The sequence below is a fragment of the Amphibalanus amphitrite genome, unplaced genomic scaffold (assembly GCF_019059575.1).
Source record: "Amphibalanus amphitrite isolate SeventyFive unplaced genomic scaffold, NRLGWU_Aamphi_draft 000428F_arrow, whole genome shotgun sequence".
NCBI classification, from domain to species: Eukaryota; Metazoa; Arthropoda; class Thecostraca; order Balanomorpha; family Balanidae; genus Amphibalanus; species Amphibalanus amphitrite.
The window spans coordinates 403428-428205 of record NW_024881922.1 but is presented as its reverse complement, the minus strand read 5'-3'; the positions used below and the strand labels follow the sequence as shown (position 1 = coordinate 428205).

At 43.7% G+C, this 24778-nt stretch overlaps 1 protein-coding gene across 16 annotated transcripts in view; it reads left to right on the top strand.

Moving 5' to 3' along the window:
- Positions 1 to 24778, top strand: part of LOC122391271 — a 101074-nt gene that overhangs the window by 3466 nt on the left and 72830 nt on the right. For 6 of the 16 annotated variants that reach the window (XM_043385048.1, XM_043385054.1, XM_043385044.1 and 3 more), the window contains exons 3-26: positions 3675 to 3731; positions 7262 to 7366; positions 7756 to 7830; positions 8106 to 8235; positions 14606 to 14718; positions 16865 to 16939; positions 17290 to 17419; positions 17627 to 17754; positions 17930 to 18004; positions 18169 to 18298; positions 18506 to 18633; positions 18809 to 18862; positions 19028 to 19157; positions 19366 to 19493; positions 19669 to 19722; positions 19887 to 20016; positions 20225 to 20352; positions 20518 to 20592; positions 20776 to 20905; positions 22021 to 22148; positions 22324 to 22398; positions 22563 to 22692; positions 22905 to 23023; positions 23205 to 23258. In XM_043385048.1, the coding sequence (XP_043240983.1) occupies positions 3675 to 3731; positions 7262 to 7366; positions 7756 to 7830; positions 8106 to 8235; positions 14606 to 14718; positions 16865 to 16939; positions 17290 to 17419; positions 17627 to 17754; positions 17930 to 18004; positions 18169 to 18298; positions 18506 to 18633; positions 18809 to 18862; positions 19028 to 19157; positions 19366 to 19493; positions 19669 to 19722; positions 19887 to 20016; positions 20225 to 20352; positions 20518 to 20592; positions 20776 to 20905; positions 22021 to 22148; positions 22324 to 22398; positions 22563 to 22692; positions 22905 to 23023; positions 23205 to 23258 (2481 nt within the window). The remainder of the gene's footprint in view (positions 1 to 3674; positions 3732 to 7261; positions 7367 to 7755; positions 7831 to 8105; positions 8236 to 14605; positions 14719 to 16864; positions 16940 to 17289; positions 17420 to 17626; positions 17755 to 17929; positions 18005 to 18168; positions 18299 to 18505; positions 18634 to 18808; positions 18863 to 19027; positions 19158 to 19365; positions 19494 to 19668; positions 19723 to 19886; positions 20017 to 20224; positions 20353 to 20517; positions 20593 to 20775; positions 20906 to 22020; positions 22149 to 22323; positions 22399 to 22562; positions 22693 to 22904; positions 23024 to 23204; positions 23259 to 24778) is intronic. The other 10 variants (XM_043385052.1, XM_043385050.1, XM_043385051.1 and 7 more) reach the window with 10 other exon arrangements.

Sequence of the window (24778 nt, the reverse complement as noted above, 5' to 3'; positions counted from 1 at the left end):
GATGTCTTTGTTCAGAGACGAAACGTTTGATTTTACATGAAGAATATATGCCTTGTAAGAAGGTTTTTACTGCTCCTGAAGCCAACAAAAGTCATTATTTGTCATTTATGAATAGCACATCCAAATGCTCTTATTTAACTTCTTTTATCCCTTTGCACATTCAGTATGATTGAGTACGGTTAACCCGCACCCTGCTGGGAGTGTTTGAACACCCCGTACCTTATTAAGGTATACATCTTCTTTACACTTGTTTGTAAAAAAAAAATTCATACCAAGGTTTCCGAAGGTCAGGTCACCAGTCAGGTAAAATGACCTCACCTCGAAATAAGTTCCAATGCTTACCATAGCACACCGAGTGACTGATCGTTTTGAAACTTCATTAATGCTTAAGAGCAACAGTATGTGTAAAATGTTCATCACATAATTTTGACATTGGTGACCTAAGGTCAGGTCAATTATGCGACCTCTTCATTGCAACTTTCGAAGTCAACAGGATACAATTTAAAAATGTCTCTATTGGACGAACGTCATTCTAAACACTCCCAACCATCGAGTTACAAGTAAAAAAATGACGGAACATTAGCATCCATGTTCCCTCCTTACGCCCCTTAGGTCATATCGGGTCACGAAAGGTATGCAGCAGCTTTTTCGCGAATAACTTTTGATAGATGCATGCTAGAGCGATGAAAACACTTTTGGTGTGTTCAGCTTGATACAAATCGATCGATATGCGACACGGCCTCTTCCGGACAGGTCATGATCTTGTCCTGAGGTCAAATTTTCAAGTTAACAATTCAAGGTCTACTTATATGTCATTCGATGCGCCTCGACGAGAGGAATACGATGCCCGTTTCAGTACGCTCGGATAAGTTTTGAGTTAAGATTTATTGGAGAAAAAAAAACTTTCGCAAAAAAAATATCTACCATGGCAGTTTTAACCCCTGCATGCTAATACATTGACCTTAGATCAAAGCTGAGGGCAGGTTAGCGAAAGAGCTACGTCGAAAATTGTTGAATTTTGACCTGGAAATTGGCGAAACTTTACCTTCAATGATCTCTAGTGACCTGACTTTGACCTGACCTAAAAGTGACCGAAGTATTCTTTAGTATTTTAACGCTCTTTTGAACGCCGCCTGCGGTGTGTCGCTAGGTGGCCCAGTGTCGCTAGGTCGCTAGGAGCCGAGTTGTTCAAACACTCCCCAGCAGGGCGTGGAAATTTAGTAGCCCCAGCGGGGCGCGGTTAACCCTCGCCCCGTTGGGGGGGGGGGGCAATTTGGCCCACTGTGGTTTTTCCTGAATAGCAAGAAAACGGCGGCGCGCAGTGCCGACAAATTTTCAGTACCTTCCCGGGCATCAATTTAACACCTTCACACAAAATTCAAAGTCGTAGGTCACCTTAGGTCAGGAGTTATTGAGGTCAAACTGAGGTCATACTCGAGCAAAAATGACCAAAAAACATGCAATCTTAACCCGCGCCCCGCTGGGGGTCCTGGATTTCCACGCCCTGCTGGGGGGGGGGGGTGTTTGAACACCCCCCCCCCTTCTAACTCGGCTCCTGGGCCACGTAGCGATACGCGGAAGGCGGCGTTCGAAAGAGCGTCAAAAATAAGGAGGAAATCACTTCGGTCAATTTTTTGGTCAGGTCAAAGGTCAGGTCACCAGAGGTCATTGAAGGCAAAATTTCGCCGATTTCCAGGTCGAATGTCGACAATTTCCAAGAAGCCAACGCATAACTCGGGAACCAATAGAGCTACAGCGCCGCGGAAAAGCGCATTCGATAGCCCTATTAACGCCCTTTCTGAATAATTCCCTCAGATTTGACCTAACGTCAACGGTTTTGCCTGCAGGGGGCAAAAACTGCAAAAATAGCCGATTTTTTTCGGAAACAGTTTTTCTGCAATAACTTTTGACCCAAGCCTTGTACGAGCTTCCTTTTAGCGGCATCGTGTTCCTCTCGTCAAGACGCATCGAATGAACTATGACTTGACCTTGAAAGGTCAACTTGAAAATTTGACCTCAGGTCAAGGTCATGACCTGACCGGAAAGGGTCATGTTGCATATCAGTCGATCCGTATCGTCGAGATGAACACAGCTAAGGCGTTTTCATCGCTCTAGCATGCCTCTATCAAAAGTTATTTGCGAAAAACTGTTAGATACCATTCGTGACCTAAGATGACCTCAGGGCATAAACAGGGGTCACGGACAACATTTTTATGCTCAGCGTGTCTGAACCACTTGTAATTCAGTGTTTGGGAGTGTTTGTAATGTCTTTCGTCCAAAAGAGGCGCATTTCAGTTTTCTCCCATTGACTTATAATGGGGAGGTCGCAAAATTGACCTGACCTTAGGTCATCGATATCAAAATTCTGAGATATACATTTTGTACATGCTATTGCTCTTAGCAATCGCTGAAAGTTTCAAAGCGATCGGTCACTCGGTGTAGCTATGACAGACATTGAAACTTTTTATGAGGTGAGGTCACTTCAAGTGACCTGGTGACCTGACCTTGAATGACCTTGGTCTGAAATTTTCATAACATGTGTAGAATTGATGTATGATAAGGTGTACCAAAAACGGCGGCGCTCCGCGCCGCCGTTTTTGAGATATTCGCGAAAAACCACAAGGGGGGGTGTTCAAACACCCCCCCCCCAGCAGGGCGCGGGTTAAAACGCTCACCAAATCTACAGTTACCAAGCAATTTCAAAGTTCTTTATATTGTCATGTAGACAAAAAGCGGCGCTACAAAACTGCCTTCTCGGATTTTCAAATTATTGGGTTTTTGACCCCCAAAAATTCAAAAAATTGATTTTTTAAAGAAAAACTCTGAAAAATAAAAATCCGAATTTCGAAAAAAACCGGAATATATGTGATAGTCCCTGCGCTCTTCTATATACATACCAAATTTCAGATCGATATCTCGTTTTTTGGCCAAGTTATAGCGAAAAAAACTGTTCAAAAATGATGACGTCAAATTTTTGAACTCAATTTGTAGCGATTCTAGACCATGTAGGGCAAAACAAAGACCACAACTGAACTCCCCGTGACGAGCTGCATCGAATCGATACCCATTTTATGCAAAAATATCAATTTTGAAATTTGACCTAATTTGACCTGACCTTGACCTGACCTTCACCAGAACATACTCTAAACTGACCCCAAAGGCTGCCTGACCCACATAATCGTATTTTGCATATAAAATGGACCATAATACATGCATCACATGATATTTTCATTATATGACCCTCAGTGACCTGACCTCTGTGACCTGACCTGGTATCAGTGACCTCAAATAGCAAAATATGTGTTTGAAGAACATTTCCCCATCGATGATTTTCAATGAAATGCATTTTACTCGATTTTACAACGCATTTTTTGAAATGCCTGTAAACGGTGAATATTCGACGTTTGACCTGACCTGTGACGTCATCGGTTTGACCTACGTCAATAAAATTGGGTCACAAGGTAGTTCCCTGATGGGCTATCCATCACCTTTTGCCGCTTGTCGCTAGGTTGCGTGGTTCTCGAGATCTTAGGGGAGGGCCAAATTGCCCCCCCCCCCCAACAGGGCGCGTTGCTCGGCAGAGCCCAACGGGGCGCGGGTTAATAGCGTCTCTATTTGATAACCGGCTAGTACACGTGCAGTTTTAATATTCAACTGTTTGTCGGTTTCCACAGGTCACAGGACACTGAGTGGCAGTGGTAGTGAGGAGGTGGACAGCTCCGAGATCACTGGTGAGTTCACAGCAACAGTTAGCTCCGAATAGCCGGGTGTCTTTCGTTCATTGCCATCCTACAGCCTTCCGTGACGCGTTATAGAAGTATGATGTTGAGTCAACACCATGTTGACGCTCATTCAGCGGAAGGTGGAACTGCAGGGTTGTGCTCGCCTAAAAAAAAATTGCCGACTCGACTCACCATTCAACTTCAGAAAGCTCTGACTCAACTCTGACTCAAACAAGGAGTTGATTTTTCCCTTGACTCGACTCATGACTCAAACGGCTCAATGAAAATATGAGTCGACTCAAACTTGACTCAATTTTTTTTAGTCAAGTGAGTTGACTCAAAATTGACTCAGATAAAAAAGTTGTTGAGGGGGGGGGGGTGAAAAAATCCGGCAGCAGGGCCAGGGCTTAGTTGTTAAGCGAGATATATATATGTTGCGGGCCAAGTGCGAAGGCTAGTCCATTCGCGAATGGCCTAGTCCAAGTGCGATAACGCACTTGGACTAGGCCGTTTGCGAATGGACTAGTCTATGTGCGTTATTGCAGTTGGCCTAGGCCGTTTGCGAATGGACGGGCGTTTATGCTCCCAGTCCAAGTGCGAAGTCAGGCCAAGTGCGAAATATCCAGCAAAGTGACGTCAACTTGGCAAGTCAACTTGGCATGTGCAACATCCCGTGTGAAATGATGCGTGCAAAGTATTGGTAACTCAACCTTTATTTCTTTATTTCCTTTAACCTTTAACCTTTATTTCAACCTTCACTAATCCTTTATTTCACTGAACGGATCAGTGAAATAAAGGATTAGTGCGATTACAGCCTGCTTTCCGTAATTTCCGATACTTTTTTATTCTCAGCCGATAAAACGGAGGCATTCGAACCCTAATCCACTTAAAAACATGGGTTCCGTGAGTACGGGTCGGAATTACAACCCTAATCCTCCCGTAATCCGCTATGTCTCAAAGTGCCCATGGAAAGCGGGTCAGTGTCACCCTTACTACATCCTTAAAGTTTCATATCGATTGCTCAACAGCTGTAGCTTTGGTGCAAGTGCAAACTTTTTCGGAGGTGATGTCACTTAACCTGGCCTGGTGACCTGACCTTAGGTCATCTGGAGTCAGCATTTTCACACAATGTGCGCAGAATATGGGAGAAAAGGTATACAAAATTTGGCTTTGCTGCGCGCCGCCGTTTTCTCGTGATCTGTGAAAAACCACAGGGGGGTTGAAAGCAACCCCCCCTGCAGTGCGCGTATTGTTAAATGCAATGCAACACAACAGTTTTTCGAACACTCACCGCACCGCACTCACCACACACAAGCCGCACCGTCCCAGTACACCACACCAGAGCAGAATGAATCGAGCGCCACAAACTCTACCAATTAAGGTCAGGTCGGGTCATCAGCGGGGAGCCCGGATCACGGTACTAATGGTCTCCGCACACCACGCGACTCTCCGCTGTTCGAAGGTCACGGGGATATTTGACCTCCCCAGATCCAGATCGGTGGCCGAAGCCTGGCCAGTGGCAACACGTTGCTATAATTTCCGCGTTGTGCAGGGTTCAGCGGAAAGTCGCATCCCGAATGGACCAGGTGTGTGGAGACCTTAACCCAGAGTTGCGCCAGCTGGGGCATTCCACGATAGATCGTACCACTTTTTTCCAATTTGACACCCTCATCTCTCGGAATTTGACGAGAATTGGTCTCAGGGGTAATCCGGGGCTCTGAATCCACCTGTAACAATTTCAGGCTTATCAGATAAGTATTTTTTGAGTTATGGTGTATAACATTTTTTGGATCTTGCTTTGCAGCGCTAAGTTTGGCGGGCTGTAACTCTAAGACGGATTATTCAAATGCCAAATGTTATATAACATTGAACTTGCAATGAAACAGAGATTAATATGTATTTTTGAAATTTCGAAAAATACGCTATTTTTGATATATGACATATCGAGTTTTCTTTCACTTGTATTTTTTGGTCTTTGGGACCAAATTTTTTTGAATTTTTATTTCTTTAAAAAATTACTTGGCTCATTGTTAAGAAGTATGCAAAAAATTAGGAAGGTGTTCTTTCTATAAATGTATTTATTTTACGTCACGATAACGGTATCGAATAGTGATTTCGGGAGGGGAGCTTACAAATGGCGTGGTAAAGCTGCCTAGTGACATCACGGGTTACCGAAATTTTAATTCAAGTCTGAGTCATCTGAAAAAAAAGTGAAAAGAGGGTTCATTCAACCCTCTTTCCTATAAGCGCGAGGGTGAAAAAGGCAGTTTGGTTCTGACATTGTTTTGGACGCCAATGACCATAGCTGTCCGAGATGAAAGTTACAGGACGCATACATGGTGTCCTCCAGAGGTCTCACAACTTGTATATCTGGGAATTTTTCAAGGTTACATGAGGTCAGGTCGGTCACGTGGCATCACTGTTATAAATCAATGGGAAATATAAAAACTGTTATTTTGGCGCCGAGAATGATCTAAAACTATCCCACGTACATGGTATCGTGATTTCATGCACTCCTTGCAAAGTCCAAGGCTTTACTTTTGCATTGTTAACCTTGCGTGACGTCATTTATGACGTCACTAGGGTCGTACGAGTTTTTCGTCAATAACTCCCGATCAAATGGAGCTAGAGAGTCGGGAAAGCCACCAATGGACTCGGGAAGATCTTCCGAATCGAATGATATGCCATATGATACCCTTTGCCCAGCTTCGTGACCTGAGGGGCTCTGACCTGACCTTGACCCGAGGTCAACTACATAAGTTGACCTCACCCTAGCAAAAAGTATACCATTCGATGCACCTGAGCTAGGCAAACACAATGATGCCAAAATCGCGGCTCTGCGGCCATTTTTTGCGAAGTTATTTACTAAAAACCGAACCCGTAACTTCAGTCACGTGACCTGACCTCAGACGCTACCGGTTAACCTGAGACCTTAAAATCGGGTACCAATCGCTGTGACTTGTAACGGCACACACGCTCAAACGGCCTAGTCCATTCGCGAATGGACTAGTCCGTTCGCAAACGGACTAGCCTTCGCACTTGGCCCGTAACATATATATATATATATATATATATATATATATATATATATATATATATATATATATATATATATATATATATATATATATATATATATATATATATATATATATATATATATATATATATATATATATATATATATATATATATATATATATATATATATATATATATATATATATTGTTTCTAGAAAGTTGAGTCAGCTGACTCATGTTCCTAAATGTTTGACTCAACTCAATGTCAAAAGTTATTTTACTGACTCAACTCTGACTCAACTCAACACCTTAATATTTTTGTCCGACTCAACTCTGACTCAACTCAACAGCTCAACATTTTATCCGACTTGACACAAATCTGACTTATTTGAGTCGGAGTTGAGTCAAATTTCTGACTCGACTCATGAGTCAAGTACAACCCTGAGTGGAAGTGCCCCAACCACTGTTCCGTCCAATAGTACCGGTCGTGACGGTATGTGTACTTACGTGGGCCGCAGGTCAGCCGTGTTCTGTGTGCGGGAAGAGCTCGTGCGGCGGTGCGGACGGCGGTAGCTGCACGCACCGGGCGCGCCTGCAGTCCGGCCGGCACCGGCATCAGTCCGGTGAGTCGTGCACCTCTCGCCCTGAACGCCTCGCTAGGGAAGACTGTGTTCACGTGTAAATATTGATGCAACAAAAGCTTTCTCCTTTTCTAATTGCCGAGCCACATCCGTCTTTTTCAGTGACACCTATTTGCCTTATGCACAACAGCAGGATTGGTAAATATGCGTAATATAGCATAGGAACTTAGTCTTTTCAATATTATAAAATGCTGTGCATAGTTCTGGAAAAAAATATACCTAATGTATAGTTGCCATTTGATATCATTATGCCCCGTGATCCTTGTGCATTGTTATATTTCTCACCGATATTTTGTTTTCCTCCATCTAAAAGTTTCTGCTAACATGGTTATACATTTTACATCTTGACGCCTGCTACTTTGTCCCATAAGGCTATCGCCGGCGACGGGAAAGCTCCGGCGGAAGAAGAGCGTCTGGTAATCAGATGGAGATCAAGTTTGATGAACGTGAGTTTACCTTACATGCAAATTTATTGGGTAGTATTTAATTGAAAATGACTCCGTTGGCTCATGAGTCTGAACACTTTCATGCAATAGTTCCTGTCATTAAAAGCCATGCCTTTAACATGGGACCTTGAAAACTCTGCTTCTGACCAAAATTTGCGCGACTACCATCGGACTAGGCACGTTTGATCGTTATATTAGATGCTTAATCACGCAACGGTATCAGTGTCAGATCAATCTAGTAGTTATAACTGTCTTGTGTCTATTCTATTTCGCAGAAACACTCCCAACCTTCTACATCTCTTCTGCTCTCAAACCCAACATGATTTCCGTGCCAGCCGACACATTGCAGAAGGCCATTATTTGGGTGCTTAGCCGAAGAATATACAATGTCATCGAGGCTGAAGGGTGAGGAAAAATAGCACTGGCGATGAACATCGAAACAATAATGAGCACTAGTGTGGCCTTGAGCTGTAGGCGTTCAGTAGCCGTTTTCACGACGGGCTCCGTGACGAACGCACTTATTTGACAAAATCTGCACCAAATATCTTTTACAGCAAATATCTCATTTATCAATAATTTAGTTCAGTGTTTTTTTTTGTGTTTTTTTTTTGTCCCATACCTATCGAATTGTCCACCATGTGAAACATAGTGGAAGAGGTATGCAGGAGTGCCCTTCCATGCCCATGTGACCTGGCTACGTTAAGTACCACAGAACTTCATTCAAGGAGGGGAATTCAAGCATATTAGGTCACATCACTCCCCGCTCTTTTTTCTAGCTATGGTCAGCCCGCCACCACAGGTATTAGTAAAAAGGTTACCCCTGGGGACCCAGCAGACAGATAGCATGGCTAGTGACGTCCGCTGAGTACCCAGGGCTGACAATGGTTAGGTAGGATAAGAACAAAAAGAGACGAAATATGAAAAAAGCAAACAATGTATGCATAAACAAAGCTAAAGGAAAAACAACAACAAGAACACGTGACGAAAACTGCGTAATAAATATTCATGTAGAAAAGAGACTTAAATAGTTTATCAGGTGATTTACGCGTTAATTAACTGTCCTTATAAAAATATATCACGAGAAAAACAAATGAGTATTAAGTAACTGGTCACAATATTTGTATTGAAAAAAACTCAGCAAATAATCGAGAAAAACGATTGTAGAGGTAATAGGCCAAAGCATGGATGACATCACAGATCACACAGTACGCCATAAACTGATCTAGCTCAGTTATATAAAATGTAACGTACGGGTTCGTTCTCCTAATCGCCATATTCTTTAACCCGCGCCCCGCTGGGCTATTCAGCCATACGCGCCCTGCTGGGGGGGGGGGGGCACATTCTGCCCCCCCTGTCTAACTTCCGAACCGATGGTCGTAGAAAGACGGGGAAAACGGCAATCGAAAGCTCTCAACAAGGCGGATCTAAAGAGCCCAATTTTTTTTGCTTAAGTAGGTCAGAGGTCAGGTCAAGGTCAGGTCAAGGGTACAAAATGCAAGTTTCTACAGTATCGGCCTTGCACCGTAGTTGCCGAAGAATGGACTGAGACTGATTGCCCAAAACGTGTTCTTAGCCCTCGCCCGCACATGCCATTTTCCCATCCTAGAACGCACATGGGGGTGGTTGCCACCCACCTCGCGCCATTTCGTTCCTGTTGGAGATAGAGCTTAGCGGTAAGGACCAACAAGATTCTTTGGGAAGAGACGAATCCAATGATACCCAGTTTTACCTCCTCAGGTCAGTCATTGACCTTCCAGGTCAGGTCAAACTAAAAAATGTTGCTGTTTTGGGTCACCGTTGGATATCAAGTGCGCTGCTTATCAAATACCGATGACGATGCTGTTTTCTGGTGCCAAGCCAGCTAGAACCTCTTTGTCACACTACCCGACCAGAATTTTGCTGCTGAGGTCATTTCAGGTCAAGTTAGGTCAAGGTCAATTATATGTGTTTGTATGTCTGTGTGTGTCTGTGTGTATACTGATGTGTGTACCCATTGTTTTTGGGTCCATATTACATGAAATCATGATCTGAGAAGCTTTTACCAAAAATGCAGTCAAAAAACTTCACAAAAAGTAAATTCAGCTTGCCTAAAACGCAATTATCTTAGATGACCTAGGTTGACCTTGACCCTGACCTTGACCCCTGTACATCGTCGAACAACATGTTCCATGACAGGTGGGAGGTAAGACTGGCAAAAAAGGCCGAAATCAGGGTGTCAAAAGCCCACAAGGCCCATGGCAAACGCAAGATGTTGAGAATTGGCCATTTGGGTCATGACATGACCGGAAAAACAAGGTCATATCTCCGAAACCAAAAATCACAGAAACTTGAAATTTCCAGTGGACATCAAGAAAGGATAGCGGAGCAGCTATACGAAAAATCAGCCTTCTAGCTCTAACAATGTTGAGTGCAGAGGGGGGGGGGTGGCAACCCCCCCCCCATGTGCGGGCGAGGGTTAGACTACCAAGACAATAGTCGTTGCAAAAATGTCATTCAAAGGTCAAGGTCAAGGTCAGGTCAGGTCAGGTCAGGTCACCAAAAACAAAATATAGAAAAGGGCATGTGCGACACATGTTTTATGGGCCATTTTACTCATCGAATTCAATAGGCACACTCAACAAGTGATATGGACCACCTCTGGATGAACTTGGGGTCGAGTTCAGGTCAAGGTCAAGTAAGGTCAAATTTTGAAGTTGGTTGTTAAAGTCTAAAAAGGTGTCTATCTGATGCAGTTTTTCACGGCGTATCGAATGGTGCTATGTTCGTTTCCGTACGAGGTCTAAAACTTCCAAAATAATCATTTTTCAAAATTTTGTGTGTCGTGACGTCATAAAATTTTGAATAACTCCCACATTTTTGAACCAATTCTTCTAAAAATTAGTATGTAGGTGCACATAGATCACTGCTCTGACATATATTGCGTTTTTTATACCCTCAAAATTTTGGATTTTATAATTATTTTCCCAACAAAGTCAGTTTTTTAACAAACAATTTGGGCCAAAATCCAAAATTTTCAAAAAACCGAGATAGCCATTTGATAGACACAGTAGAATCACGTATACCCTTTTTGTTACGTCTTGATTCCTTTAAAATTGAAGATTTTAGCGGCGTTTGAAATTTTGCCGTTTTTGAGGCGAAAATGGCGAACATGACGTCTCTAAACCGTCAATTTCTCAAAAGGTTTCCGACGGATTTCGCTCAGATTTTCAGGGATCGTGTCAAATTGATGTATGATAAGGTGCTGAAAGTTTCACGCTGCTGGCATAACGCGTTTAGAAGTTATTAGCGAAAAACGTGAGGGGGCAGATTCTGCCCCCCCCCCCAGCGGGGCGCGGGTTAATGAGCACCGACTTAACAAACTTTTTAAGAATAACCTTGCTTCTGGGGACATCGGTAAGTTGAGGGAAGTCTTTGGCAACAATAGAATTCCATGCCTTAGGAGCACTGAACGAAATGGAAGAAATCCGGAAATTAACCCTCGCCCATGTAAAGCCGTTTTCACGTTGGTGCAACCCCCCTGAGGTTTTTCTTAGCTACACGCCGAACCGTTTCAGATAGCCTGCTCAAATTTTCAGTACCCTCTGGGGCATCCTTTGCGCAACTTTTGGTATTTTTTTTTGTCAAGGTCATGTCAGGTCACGGAGTTATGACGTCATAAAGGGAACAACCTCCGGCCAGATTTACGCTAAATTGAAGATTGCTTCACATTGGTATAAATGCCGACTGACCTGACACACTGATGGATTGTTTTAGAATCACAACTGGCTGATTTGACATTGGCACAATGTCCGTTGACATTTTGAAGGTTACTAAAGGTCAAGGTAAGGTCAGTGACTTCGATTGACCTGTAATGACTTCTTGCACTTGTATGGCTTTTCGGGGTATTTTGATGCCTTGAATTCGAATTTGCTATCCATTTCAGGCATCGTCGGTTGTTTCTTGTAGTTCATTTTGGGTCAGGGTCAGGTCAGTGACGTCACACGCCTGACGTGACCCAATGCACAAATGACCTTGCAGACTTCCGATGCTCCCAACGCATCATTTTTAGAGTTATGACATCGAAATACACACCAAACGATAGAGAATTGATCCAGGATCACGATAGTGAAGGTTTTAAGTCGATATCTCTTACTGTTTTGCCACAATCGGCGCGGAAATCTGAAAAAGTTAGTTTTTTTCCGAAAATTTGACCTTTGACCGGTCATAAGTAGGTCAAATGTTGACCTAGGACCAAAAACTATACCACCAATCAGGAGATCTCGTTGAGAGCAATCCGTTGGTCTTTTCCGCTAAGCTCTACGACGCTCTGTTTTCAAACGCCAGGGGGGGGGGTCACACCAACCCCCAACCCCTGCATGGGCGAAGGTGGCAAAACACCGTTTACGGGCGAGGGTTAAAACGAGAAAGGGGCGTAACAAAATGTTCAGGCGACCTCACAATAATGGAAGTGCTAAGTTTGAATAGGTCAGACACTTCAGCTGGAAGGATTCCAGTCAAAAAAGGTAGTAGAATAACGATTGTCTGTAGTTTCGTAAGCTCAGGCATTTTAAGGATAGGGTAGGGTGGGGTAATTTGAACATGTGGGGCAATTTGAACATAGTGTGAATAACACAAAATTACGGAAAATCCATAAGTGGCATGACAATAAGACCAATGAGAGAAATTATCGTAACTAAAAGGGCTATCATATGAACGGGGTTTAAAGTTTCAGGGAATGAAGATGTTGACGCACAGTGTAAAAAATCAATTTCGCAAGGAAAAGCGCCTAACAACACGTCATTGCAACTTCATTGCAGCGCAAAATCTTGCATTGCTAGCGCCTAATACGCAACGGCATCTGTTGTACAATGACCTAATCAGTGCCTTCAATCCAAGAAATTTGCTTTTGAACCCTGTTTTTAAAAATGGCAAAATAACTTTTAGCGTGGGTTAATTTGAACATAGTGTGATAATTTCAATGAAGACAGGGATAGATCCGAAAAAAACAACGCTCCCAGTTTTTTTTTGCCAATATTTTCGACCCAAAGCAGTAGCAGATAAGTGATGCCAGTTTTAGAAAATGTACGTCTAATATCCGTCTAATGTCCGGCATTTTCGTTGATTTTCCGTCCAAAAATGTTAAAGTCAACTATTTGTCCAAATATGTCCGAAAATTATGCAGCTATGAACACTCAAAACCGTCATTTATATTGATTATCATGTAATTTTACCAGCCGAGAAGTGTTTATTATATTGAGAGCTTAACAAGCTTTCCATTCGCCAATCAATGCTACGCACGATTACTTGATAAAAATGCAGGCCATCGTCCAATGTTGTCCAGGCTATTATACATTTGTGCAATCAATTCCGAAATGGACATTATAAAGAATCGGAACTCCGAATGTCCAGGTTCCGATTGGCACCACTATAACAGATAAAGTAAGGTTTGGTAGAGTTTTTATCGAACGGATATGATAGACGTTTTTTTTAATTGAAGAGAGGCGAATTCTGCCAACTGACCGGTGTGCAGCGTGCAGATATTGATACTCTGCAACTGTTATTTTTGTTGTTGTGTCGATTTTTCAAATGAAGGTATGTTTAGAATTGCTCTGCCTATTCGTTTATGGGTCAAACAACATCGATGCTGGCGAGACTACATATCGTTTTTATGGCAGGTAAAGGCAGTATGTTCAAATTACCCCACGGTGCGGCAATTTGAACACACCGTGACTTGGTGGAGAAGTGATGCTATGCTATTCAAGGTATGCTCGGCTCGTCAAAAAATGAGGCTTGCATGGTGAAAGCAAGTGACACATGCGCTACTGAAACAGTTTTTCTTCATCCAGGGTTGAGCTGGAATTTGGTACAACGGAGAAGACGTAAACATATGTTCAAATTACCCCACACTACCCTACCGTGTTTAACAAATAAGGTACGGGACGGGTAAAGGAAAGGTTTGTTATCAATCATCCTTAAGGCTCTCTTTTGAAGCAACGTTATTCTATGAAGTCTGTGTAGGTACGCATTACCCCATATGGCAGCACAGTAGTTAGGATGAGGAAGAACAATACTGTTGTATAAAAGTAAAAGCTCCCTTGCCGAAAGAAACGCTCTGACACGGCCCATTAACCCAATTTTAATCGATAAAAATGAATGATCCTTTGATAAAGCAGACGTATAAGCAATTACATAGTGTAACCCAAGCCGAAAGCTACTAAGAAACACGCTGAGTCTAATTTGACGAAGTCTGCACCAAATATACACCAAATGTACACCAAATGTGTACCTAATGGCCGTCGTGAAAACGGCTTTTAGGTATAAAGTTACCTGTCTTTTGACAGATTTTAATTGTTTCACTTCTTTTCATTGCTATTGTTCCGATTTTCTGAATTGTTGTTATTCATTTTGCTAGAACCGACACGAGGGATGTTTCCTCAGCTGTGTTGACCTTTTCTGCATCACATGGTAATTTCCATTTGTCGGGTGTCTAGTCATGGTAGCTGTATATGTCTAGCAAGTGCGCGTGTGCTGGGAAGCGATACTGAATGTAGGTGCCCTTGCATACGCCTACCTACATGTGTGTACCCACTTGCTTATCGCCTATACGGTCATGCATTTTATGCTGCATGAATCAAGCGATGTTCTACTTATGTAAGAACTTTCAACTAAATGCGTATATTTTTTCACGACAATTCAACTCAGTGGGTGACGTGGCCATAGCTTCAGGTGATGTTTCAAGAAGAGTCCCATAACCATCATGACTAGGTTGATGTTACCTGTGTACTGCTTTTTTTAGGAAATACTTCTGCCTGAAAAGCCTGCCCATCGAAGAGCTCAAATCGACGGCAACGGAGGCTGGCGATGGCGCAATGAAACTGTTCAAATTTGATAAATCGAAGGTGATCAAAAGTAAGTGTATGACACTACAGCTAAAATCGATCTTTCCATTTTGCTGTCCATCCATCCATACATACATACATACATAAAGGCTTAGTTGACCACGTGACAGTCAACAACTGGTAAAAATGCCGTACATGAGCTCCCGTGTAATGGTTTCACCACATGAATGTTGTTGTTGTTGTTGGGTTAGGGCGAGTAGCCGCGAGGCTCAAGCGTCCAACTTCACCACATGAAGAAGTGATAAGCATCACAAAAACTAAAACCAGTAAAGCGCCTTTTGGGGCGACAAACGGAGCGAACGAGTGTGGGCCTTGCACGTGCGAAATTTCGAGGGGGTACCTCTAGCTGACGTGCACTGCACCCTATTAGCTGGTTATTAGTGGTGTGCTAAATTTGAGCGCAATCGGCCCAGCCGTTCTCGAGATCTGGAGGCGGCACTCTGCACGTGCGCACGTGCAAAATGGGTCCCAACTTTTGCTCTGCATCCTACTAACCGGTCCTTAGCCATTACCAAATTTCAGCGTAATTGGTTCAGCTGTTTTGGAGATCTGGAATCGACCCTCGCACGTGCGCACGTGCAGCTGCACCCCAACTATGGCACATGGATATGCATTGCCTAGTGGGTGCCTACCTACATGCAAAATTGCAGCGCAATCGGCCCAGCAACTACCGAGATATTGCAATTGTTACAAAAATAACACCTCTTCGTTTTGCACATGGCACGTGCATAAGGGGTCACCCACATGCATCGAAAATAGTATAATACTTGGTAGAAGGAACCAAGCTAACCCTACAAAAATTACCGCAAGTAAATCGGTCCAGCGGTTGCTGAGTTACAAGGCTCTCAAAAGCGTTACAGGCCGGGTCGGGCCCCTCATAGTGAGATTTTTCCGTTATATGGGAAAGACTCCGCTCGCTTCGCTCGCCCCGTAAACACAGTGCATTTCAAAAGAGCTCCGAACATGTCTACGTGGGGAATGGGGATCACATCCTGTTCATTAGATCTATGAGTACAGGCACAGTGGACTTTTTATACCGCTCAGTTTTAGCCCGCGGTACGACAAGCTTTCGCTGCCGGCGCAGAGGGCGCCTCACATTTGCCAGCTCCTCGCCCGGCCCCCGGGTACAGTGGGTGGGCGGGGTTGGCGAGGATGTCGGCCGCCAGCTTGCAGAGGGCAGCATCGCGACGCTCACTCAGCATCTCGAGGTTGAGAAGCTGGCAGGCAGAGCGAGGCGTAGTCGGTGTAGTTTTCGTATCCTATCATGATTTTGCAAGCTCTTTTCTGGACTTGCTCGATTGCTTGTGCTTGTTGCTGTGTCAGTCCCGTGTGCCACAGTTGAGAGCAGTATTCCAGACATGGACGAATGAAGCTGATGTAGGCGGCGCGGATATCGCTTCGATCTGCATGGAACTGACGGAGGACTGTGGGCATGAACAATGAACATCCTGCGCGAGGCGTTTTTTTGTGATATGATTTGTATTATTTTCCGTCCACTTTAAGTCAGAAGTTGAGTCAGAAGTAATATGGACGCCGAGAAGTGTCATGGTAGGGACGACAGGTACTGGTTCGTTGTTAATGATTACTGTACCGTCCATATCCGTGTTGTGAGAGAAGTTGCAGATGAGCATATGACACTTTTTTCCGTTGATCTTCATGAGATTGTTCTCTGACCATGTTTCCAGAGTGGATCCGGCCGTCTGGGCTCTCTGGAGGACAATGTTTGCGTCTCTTGCAGGTGACAGAATGCCGATTCTGAGGTCGTCCACATATTTCCACTGATGATCTTCGGTAACAGCGCAGTCATTTGTATGAGCCAAAAATGCAATAGGGGGCGATTTTTGTCCGTTGGGGGGTTCCACACATGGTACTGAGCTCTGATGTGACAGGATTCGAGCCACCAAGTCGAACGACCTGTTTCCGGTTGTTGAGGAAGCTGGCTACTGAAGGCACGATGGAGGGACAAACTTGCTGGTCAAGGAGCTTCCTGAGCACGACATCATGGCTAACCAGGTCGACGACCTCGGAAAAATCGATCGCCAGGATAAACGCAGCGTTTGAAGAGCTATCTGTGTTCTTAGCCAGGAAGCCATATAGCGAGATCAGGATATGTAAGTAAGTACCTGACGCCTCACCCCTTCATTTTATATCCGCAGGTTCCAGGCGACGAAGAGGAAAGTGTGGTGGAAGACGGACCTCTGGTGATAAGCTTGACATCAGCGTTAATAAAAGTGAGCACATTCCTGCAGGCTGCAGCCTTTTTTTGTATAGATCTATAAGACAGGGGCTCCGTCACGACCCGATGGTTGGGGGGGGGGGGGGACGAAGGCCGTATGAAGTCGATTCTTTCCATGCGGCACCCATAGACGTAATGTAAAAAATGTAAAATATTTGGGGGGACACGTCCCTCCGTCCCCCCTCCCCGGTGGCGGAGCACTTGTTATTAGAGCATGAACAAATATACTGCAGATACGTATGACTGCGAAATAAGTAGGTACTTACTTTGTCCATGATCATTGTTCAATGTTTAGTGTACCTTTTCACTACGTTTGATCACAGTTGCATCTGCCTTCTTTTGCAGAAATGCTGAAAATCTCCTATCTGCCATCTTCCTTGAAACTGAACATGAATTCGGTACCCAAAGGCAGCTTGAGGAAAGCTCTCAGATGGGTACTACGCAGAGGAAAATACATCGTCATCGAGAAGAATGGGTAATGGCATCACAGAGGCAATGCTAATCGTTTGGAGCATTTCCGTGATTCATTTTATATTTTGCGACAATTCTGCAGACTATGGATCATGTTCTGCATTTTTTGTCTTTGTTTTTAATTAGTACCGCACTGTTTTTATTTTGCACCTTATATTGCACCATGACAATGACACCTGAAACATTGATAAAAATCGGTATTGACTTTCAGCCAATATTATTTCCTCGAAGACGACAGCGTGCCGGATGATCAGTTAAAATCATCTCCAACGGAAGCTGGAGACAATCCGCTGAAGGTCATCACTATCAACAAGTCGATGGTGTTCATACGTACGAGGCGTAAGTAGATGATCTTTTGGTCAAGGTGTTTGCGTATTCATCCTGTTTCTTCTGTGCTTGTTTCTGTGTATTTGTTTGGTAAACTGGATTTATTTGGTTATTGTTTTGTAATGCCATTTGCTGTTTTGCAGATCCATTGTATCTGACGCCTCACCCTTTATTTTTATATCCGTAGGTTCCAGGCGACGAAGAGGAAAGTGTGGTGGAAGACGGACCTCTGGTGATGAGCTTGACAACAGCGTTAATAAAAGTGAGCACATTCTTGCAGCCTTTTTTGTATCGATCTATAAGAGCATAAACAAATATACTGCGGATGCGTATGGCTGCGTAACTGAGGTACTTACTTTGTCCATGTTCGTTGTTCAGTGTACCTATTCACTGTTTGATCACCGTCGCATCTGCCTTCTTTTGCAGATATGCTGAAAATCTCCTATCTGCCATCTTCCTTGAAACTGAACATGAATTCGGTACCCAAAGGCAACTTGAGGAAAGCTCTCAGATGGGTACTACGCAGAGGAAAATATATCGTCATCGAGAAGAATGGGTAATGGCATCACAGAGGCAATGCTAATCGTTTGGAGCATTTCCGTGATTTATTTTATATTTTCCGAAAATTCTGCAGACTATGGATCATGTTCTGCATTTTTTGTCTTTGTTTTTAATTAGTACCGCACTGTTTTTATATTGCACCTTAAATTGCACCATGACAATGACACTGCAAATATTAATAAAACTCGTGTTTGACTTTCAGCCAATATTATTTCCTCGAAGACGACAGCGTGCCGGATGATCAGTTAAAATCATCTCCAGCGGAAGCTGGAGACAATCCGCTGAAGGTCATCACGATCAACAAGTCGATGGTGTTCATACGTACGAGGCGTAAGTAGATGATCTTTTGGTCAAGGTGTTTGCGTATTCCTCCTGTTTCTTCTGTGCTTGCTTCTGTGTATTTGTTTGGTACACTAGATTTATTTGGTTATTGTTTTGTAATGCCATTTGCTGTTCTGCAGATCCATTGTATCTGACGCCTCGCCCTTTATTTTTATATCCGTAGGTTCCAGGCGACGAAGAGGACCGTCTGGTGATGAGGTTGACAGCGTTGATAAAAGTGAGCACATTCTTGCAGCCTTTTTTTGTATCGATCTATAAGAGCATAAACAAATATACTGCGGATGCGTATGGCTGCGTAACTTAGGTACTTACTTTGTCCACGTTCGTTGTTCAGTGTACCTATTCACTGTTTGATCACCGCCGCATCTGCCTTCTTTTGCAGATATGCTGAAAATCTCCTATCTGCCATCTTCCTTGAAACTGAACATGAATTCGGTACCCAAAGGCAACTTGAGGAAAGCTCTCAGATGGGTACTACGCAGAGGAAAATACATCGTCATCGAGAAGAATGGGTAAGGGCATCACAGAAGCAATGCTAATCGTTTGGAGCATTTCCGTGATTCATTTTATATTTTGCGACAATTCTGCAGACTATGGATCATGTTCTGCATTTTTTTGTCTTTGTTTTTAATTAGTACCGCACTGTTTTTATATTGCACCTTATATTGCACCATGCCAATGACACTGCAAATATTAATAAAACTCGTGTTTGACTTTCAGCCAATATTATTTCCTCGAAGACGACAGCGTGCCGGATGATCAGTTAAAATCATCTCCAGCGGAAGCTGGAGACAATCCGCTGAAGGTCATCACGATCAACAAGTCGATCGTGTCCAAACGTACAAAGCGTAAGTAGATGATCTTTTGGTCAAGGTGTTTGCGTATTCATCCTGTTTCTTCTGTGCTTGCTTCTGTGTATTTGTTTGGTACACTAGATTTATTTGGTTATTGTTTTGTTATGCCATTTGCTGTTCTGCCGATCCATTGTATCTGACGCCTCGCCCTTTATTTTTATATCCGTAGGTTCCAGGCGACGAAGAGGACCGTCTGGTGATGAGGTTGACAGCGTTGATAAAAGTGAGCACATTCTTGCAGCCTTTTTTGCATCGATCTATAAGAGCATAAACAAATATACTGCAGATGCGTATGGCTGCGTAACTTAGGTGCTTACTTTGTCCATGTTCGTTGTTCAGTGTACCTATTCACTGTTTGATCACCGTCGCATCTGCCTTCTTTTGCAGATATGCTGAAAATCTCCTATCTACCATCTTCCTTGAAACTGAACATGAATTCGGTACCCAAAGGCAGCTTGAGGAAAGCTCTCATATGGGTACTACGCAGAGGAAAATACATCGTCATCGAGAAGAATGGGTAAGGGCATCACAGAGGCAATGCTAAACGTTTGGAGCATTTCCGTGATTCATTTTATATTTTGCGACAATTCTGCAGACTATGGATCATGTTTTGCATTTTTTGTCTTTGTTTTTAATTAGTACCGCAAAGTTTTTTATATTGCACCTTATATTGCAACATGCCAATGACACTGCAAATATTAATAAAACTCGTGTTCGACTTTCAGCCAATATTATTTCCTCGAAGACGACAGCGTGCCGGATGATCAGTTAAAATCATCTCCAACTGAAGCTGGAGACAATCCGCTGAAGGTCATCACGATCAACAAATCGATGGTGTTCAAACGTACAAAGCGTAAGTAGATGATCTTTTGGTCAGGGTTTCTACATACTTATCCTGTTTCTTCTGGCTTTATGTTAGATACTCTAAATTTATTTTGCTCATTGTTTTTGTAGTGTCATTTGCTGTTTTGCAGATTCATCGTACCTGACGCCTCACCCTATCATTTTATATCCGCAGGTTCAAGGCGACGAAGAGAACCTTTTAGTGGAAGAAGAGCCTCTGGTGATAAGCTTGACTTTAGCTTTGATGAAGGTGAGCACATTCTTGCAGTCATTGTTTTGTATAGATATATTTTGCGACAATTCTGCAGACTATATGTAAGAGTATAAGCGCACATACTGCAGGTCCGTATGATTGCGTACCTAAGGTACTTTTCTCATGTTCAGCGTACTTTTCACTGCTTCTGATCATAATCGAGCCTGTCTTCTTTTGCAGAAATGCTGAAAATTTCGTATCTGCCATCTTCATTGCAACTGAACATGAATTCGGTGCCCAGGAGCAATTTGAGGAAAGCTCTTTTATGGGTACTACGCAGAGGAAAATACAGCGTCATCGAGAAGGATGGGTGAGAGCACCACATAGACCACGTTTTCATGGGCACTCGTGATCCGGATTAACAAATTCAAATCGCTTAATAGTTCTCGAATTCATCGTTACCAGTTTAAATTCAAAGTGGATTAGGACTTTATAATCGGTTATTACGGAGCGAGCGAAGCGAGCGTAGTCTTCCCTTAGATTAACGGAAATTTCTGAGTATGAGCGGCCCCGTGCGCGGACGCTTTTGCGAGGCTTATATCTCAGCAACCACTTGACCGATTTGCACGCGGTAATTTTTTGTATGGTAGCTTCATTCCTTCCATCAAGTATTGGACTATTCCCGATGCATGTGGGTGACCCCTTATGCACGTGCCACGTGCAAAACGAACAGACCTGTCAGTTTTGTAATTGTTGCAATATCTCGGTAACTACTTGGCCGATTGCGCTGAAAGTTGGCATGTAGGTAGGCACCCACTAGGCACTGCATACCCATGTGCCAGAGTTGGGGTGCTGCCGCACGTGCGCACGTGCAGGGGTCGTTTCCAGATCTCGAGAACGACTCGACCGATTGCGCTCAAATTTGGTACACAGCTAGGGACCGGTTAGTAGGGTGCCGTGCACAAGTCAGTTGGGACCCATTTTGCACGTGCGCACGTGCAGGGTGCCGCTTCCAGATCTCGAGAACGGCTGGGCCGATTGTGCCCAAATTTGGCACATCGCTAGAGACCGGTTAGTAGGGTGCCGTGCACAAGTCAGTTGGAGGTACCCCTCGCAATTTCGCACGTGCAAGGCCCACACTCTCGCTTGCTCCGTTAGTCGCCCCAAAAGGCGTTATACTGGTTCCTTATTTTCGTTTTCGTGTTGATAGTGTCTAACTATATAATTGGGTTAGCTAATCTACTTTTACCGATAAAGATCACAAATGCCCATGAAAACCGTGCTATATAGACACAAAGATTATGGATTTGGACATTCATCTGATTCATTAGATATTTCGCAATGATTCTACAGACTATATATGATGTTTGACATTTTTGTTTGTTTCAAATAGTAATAAAGTTTTGTTTATTGCATGATTGCACCTTATACTGCACCATGCCAATGAAGCTGAAGATAATGATAAAAAACGCTATTGACTTTCAGCCAATATTATTTCCTCGAAGACGACAGCGTGCCGGATGATCAGTTAAAATCATCTCCAACGGAAGCTGGAGACAATCCGCTGAAGGTCATCACGATCAACAAGTCGATGGTGTTCATACGTACGAGGCGTAAGTAGATGATCTTTTGGTCAGGGTGTTTGCGTATTCATCCTGTTTCTTCTGTGCTTGTTTCTGTGTATTTGTTTGGTAAACTGGATTTATTTGGTTATTGTTTTGTAATGCCATTTGCTGTTTTGCACATCCATTGTATCTGACGCCTCACCCTTTATTTTTATATCCGTAGGTTCCAGGCGACGAAGAGGAAAGTGTGGTGAAAGACGGACCTCTGGTGATGAGCTTGACAACAGCGTTAATAAAAGTGAGCACATTCTTGCAGCCTTTTTTGTATCGATCTATAAGAGCATAAACAAATATACTGCGGATGCGTATGGCTGCGTAACTTAGGTACTTACTTTGTCCACGTTCGTTGTTCAGTGTACCTATTCACTGTTTGATCACCGTAGCATCTGCCTTCTTTTGCAGATATGCTGAAAATCTCCTATCTGCCATCTTCCTTGAAACTGAACATGAATTCGGTACCCAAAGGCAACTTGAGGAAAGCTCTCACATGGGTACTACGCAGAGGAAAATATATCGTCATCGAGAAGAATGGGTAATGGCATCACAGAGGCAATGCTAATTGTTTGGAGCATTTCCGTGATTTATTTTAGGTATATTTTGCGACAATTCTGCAGACTATGGATTATGTTCTACATTTTTTTGTCTTTGTTTTTAATTAGTACCGCACTGTTTTTATATTGCACCTTATATTGCACCATGACAATGACACTGGAAACATTGATAAAAATCGGTATTGACTTTCAGCCAATATTATTTCCTCGAAGACGACAGCGTGCCGGATGATCAGTTAAAATCATCTCCAACGGAAGCTGGAGACAATCCGCTGAAGGTCATCACGATCAACAAGTCGATGGTGTTCAAACGTACGAGGAAGTAGATGATCTTTTGGTCAGGGTGTTTGCGTATTCCTCCTGTTTCTTCTGTGCTTGCTTCTGTGTATTTGTTTGGTACACTAGATTTATTTGGTTATTGTTTTGTAATGCCATTTGCTGTTCTGCCGATCCATTGTATCTGACGCCTCGCCCTTTATTTTTATATCCGTAGGTTCCAGGCGACGAAGAGGACCGTCTGGTGATGAGGTTGACAGCGTTGATAAAAGTGAGCACATTCTTGCAGCCATGGGTGTAGGAGCACCAAAAATATTGGTGAAGGATTTCACCTGAACCTTCTGAGAAGGTACAGGACCTTGCCCCAGTGGAGGGGGGGGGGGGCGAATTTCGCCAAGCCCTCCTGTTTTTTTTTTCTCTCGCAAATATCTCACGCCATTATCGTCTAATTAGCGTCAAATTTTCAGTACATGCCTAACATTGGATTTTGCATCTTGCCATGAAAGCAATGAGTAAATCGGCCTGCAACTTCTTTTTTAGTAACAGGGGTGTTAAGTCAAAAATCCCTCCGGCACGCGGGCGCTGCCGGCCGATTTTCACTGCCGGCTTTGACCTGACCCAAAAATGACAGAAGTGCTTCCGTCATTATTTTTGACTCTCTTTCGAATGCCGCTTACCGCGTGTCGCTACGTGGCCCAGGAGCCGATTTAGACGGGGGTGTTCAGACCCCCCCCCCCCGGCCCGGCGCGGAAGTCGCGGAGCCCCGGCGCGGCGCGGGTTAACACACAATAGAGTTGCCAATCGGAGCTTGGACCTTCGGAATTCCGCTTTTGTCCTCCAATGTCCAATTCGGAATTTGAGTTGACAAAGGCAGCACGCTTTGGACAGCATTGGACAATCACTTGCTACACCTCAGCATTTCTGTTAAGTGATCGTGCCGAATTGTTTTTTTTTTTTGGCATTGGTTGACGAATAGAAAGTTCAGCTCAGCTCTCGATATGAAAATACTTTTGGGCTGGTAATAGTTAGTTCATTAAAACCAAATTAAATGACAGTGCTCAGTGTTAATTATTGCGTAGTTTTCGGACATCTTTCGGACAAATGGCTGGCTTGAATATCTTTGGACGGAGAGTCGACTTAACTGCCGGACGTTGGACGGACATTGGACATACATTTTCTGCAACTGGCAACACTATTCCACGCCGTCCCCAACCACCCTCCGTTTTTTTTTTTTTTTTTTTACTTCCGTAGGAGCTGAGATCTTGGGGTGGCGACATTCGCCGCCACCTTCCACTGGGCATAGTTCTCGGAACCCTTCCACTGCGCATGTTAAACCTATAACCTACCCGAAACTCCTGGGGACCCCAGACCCCAGACTCCTGGGGTCTCTAAAGGCTCGTTCAGGCCTCTGACGACCCCGTGCTTGTACCTTCCTGGAGGCCCATACTGGCATTTAAAGGCTGGCAATGCTGACGAAAACCTCTGAAGGTTCTCACCGGAATCTATGGGCCCTGGATTGTCCTTTAAATTTACATTGGTGCCAAGGCTTACATAATTGTCTGAAAGGGTTTATGCTGATCTGGGTGCAGGTTCAGCCATCTGTCTCACGCGGGCCTCTCACACTTACCCATGGTGGTCTGATCCTGAGGGCCGGAGCCAATGAAAATGAAGTGCTTAATCCTTGATGTATACTACTTGAGAGACCAGCATAAATCATATCTTATGAACATGAACTCCTTTGCGATTTACGTAAACCGGTCATGTAAACGGGGCCGCTTTTTGGACCATTGA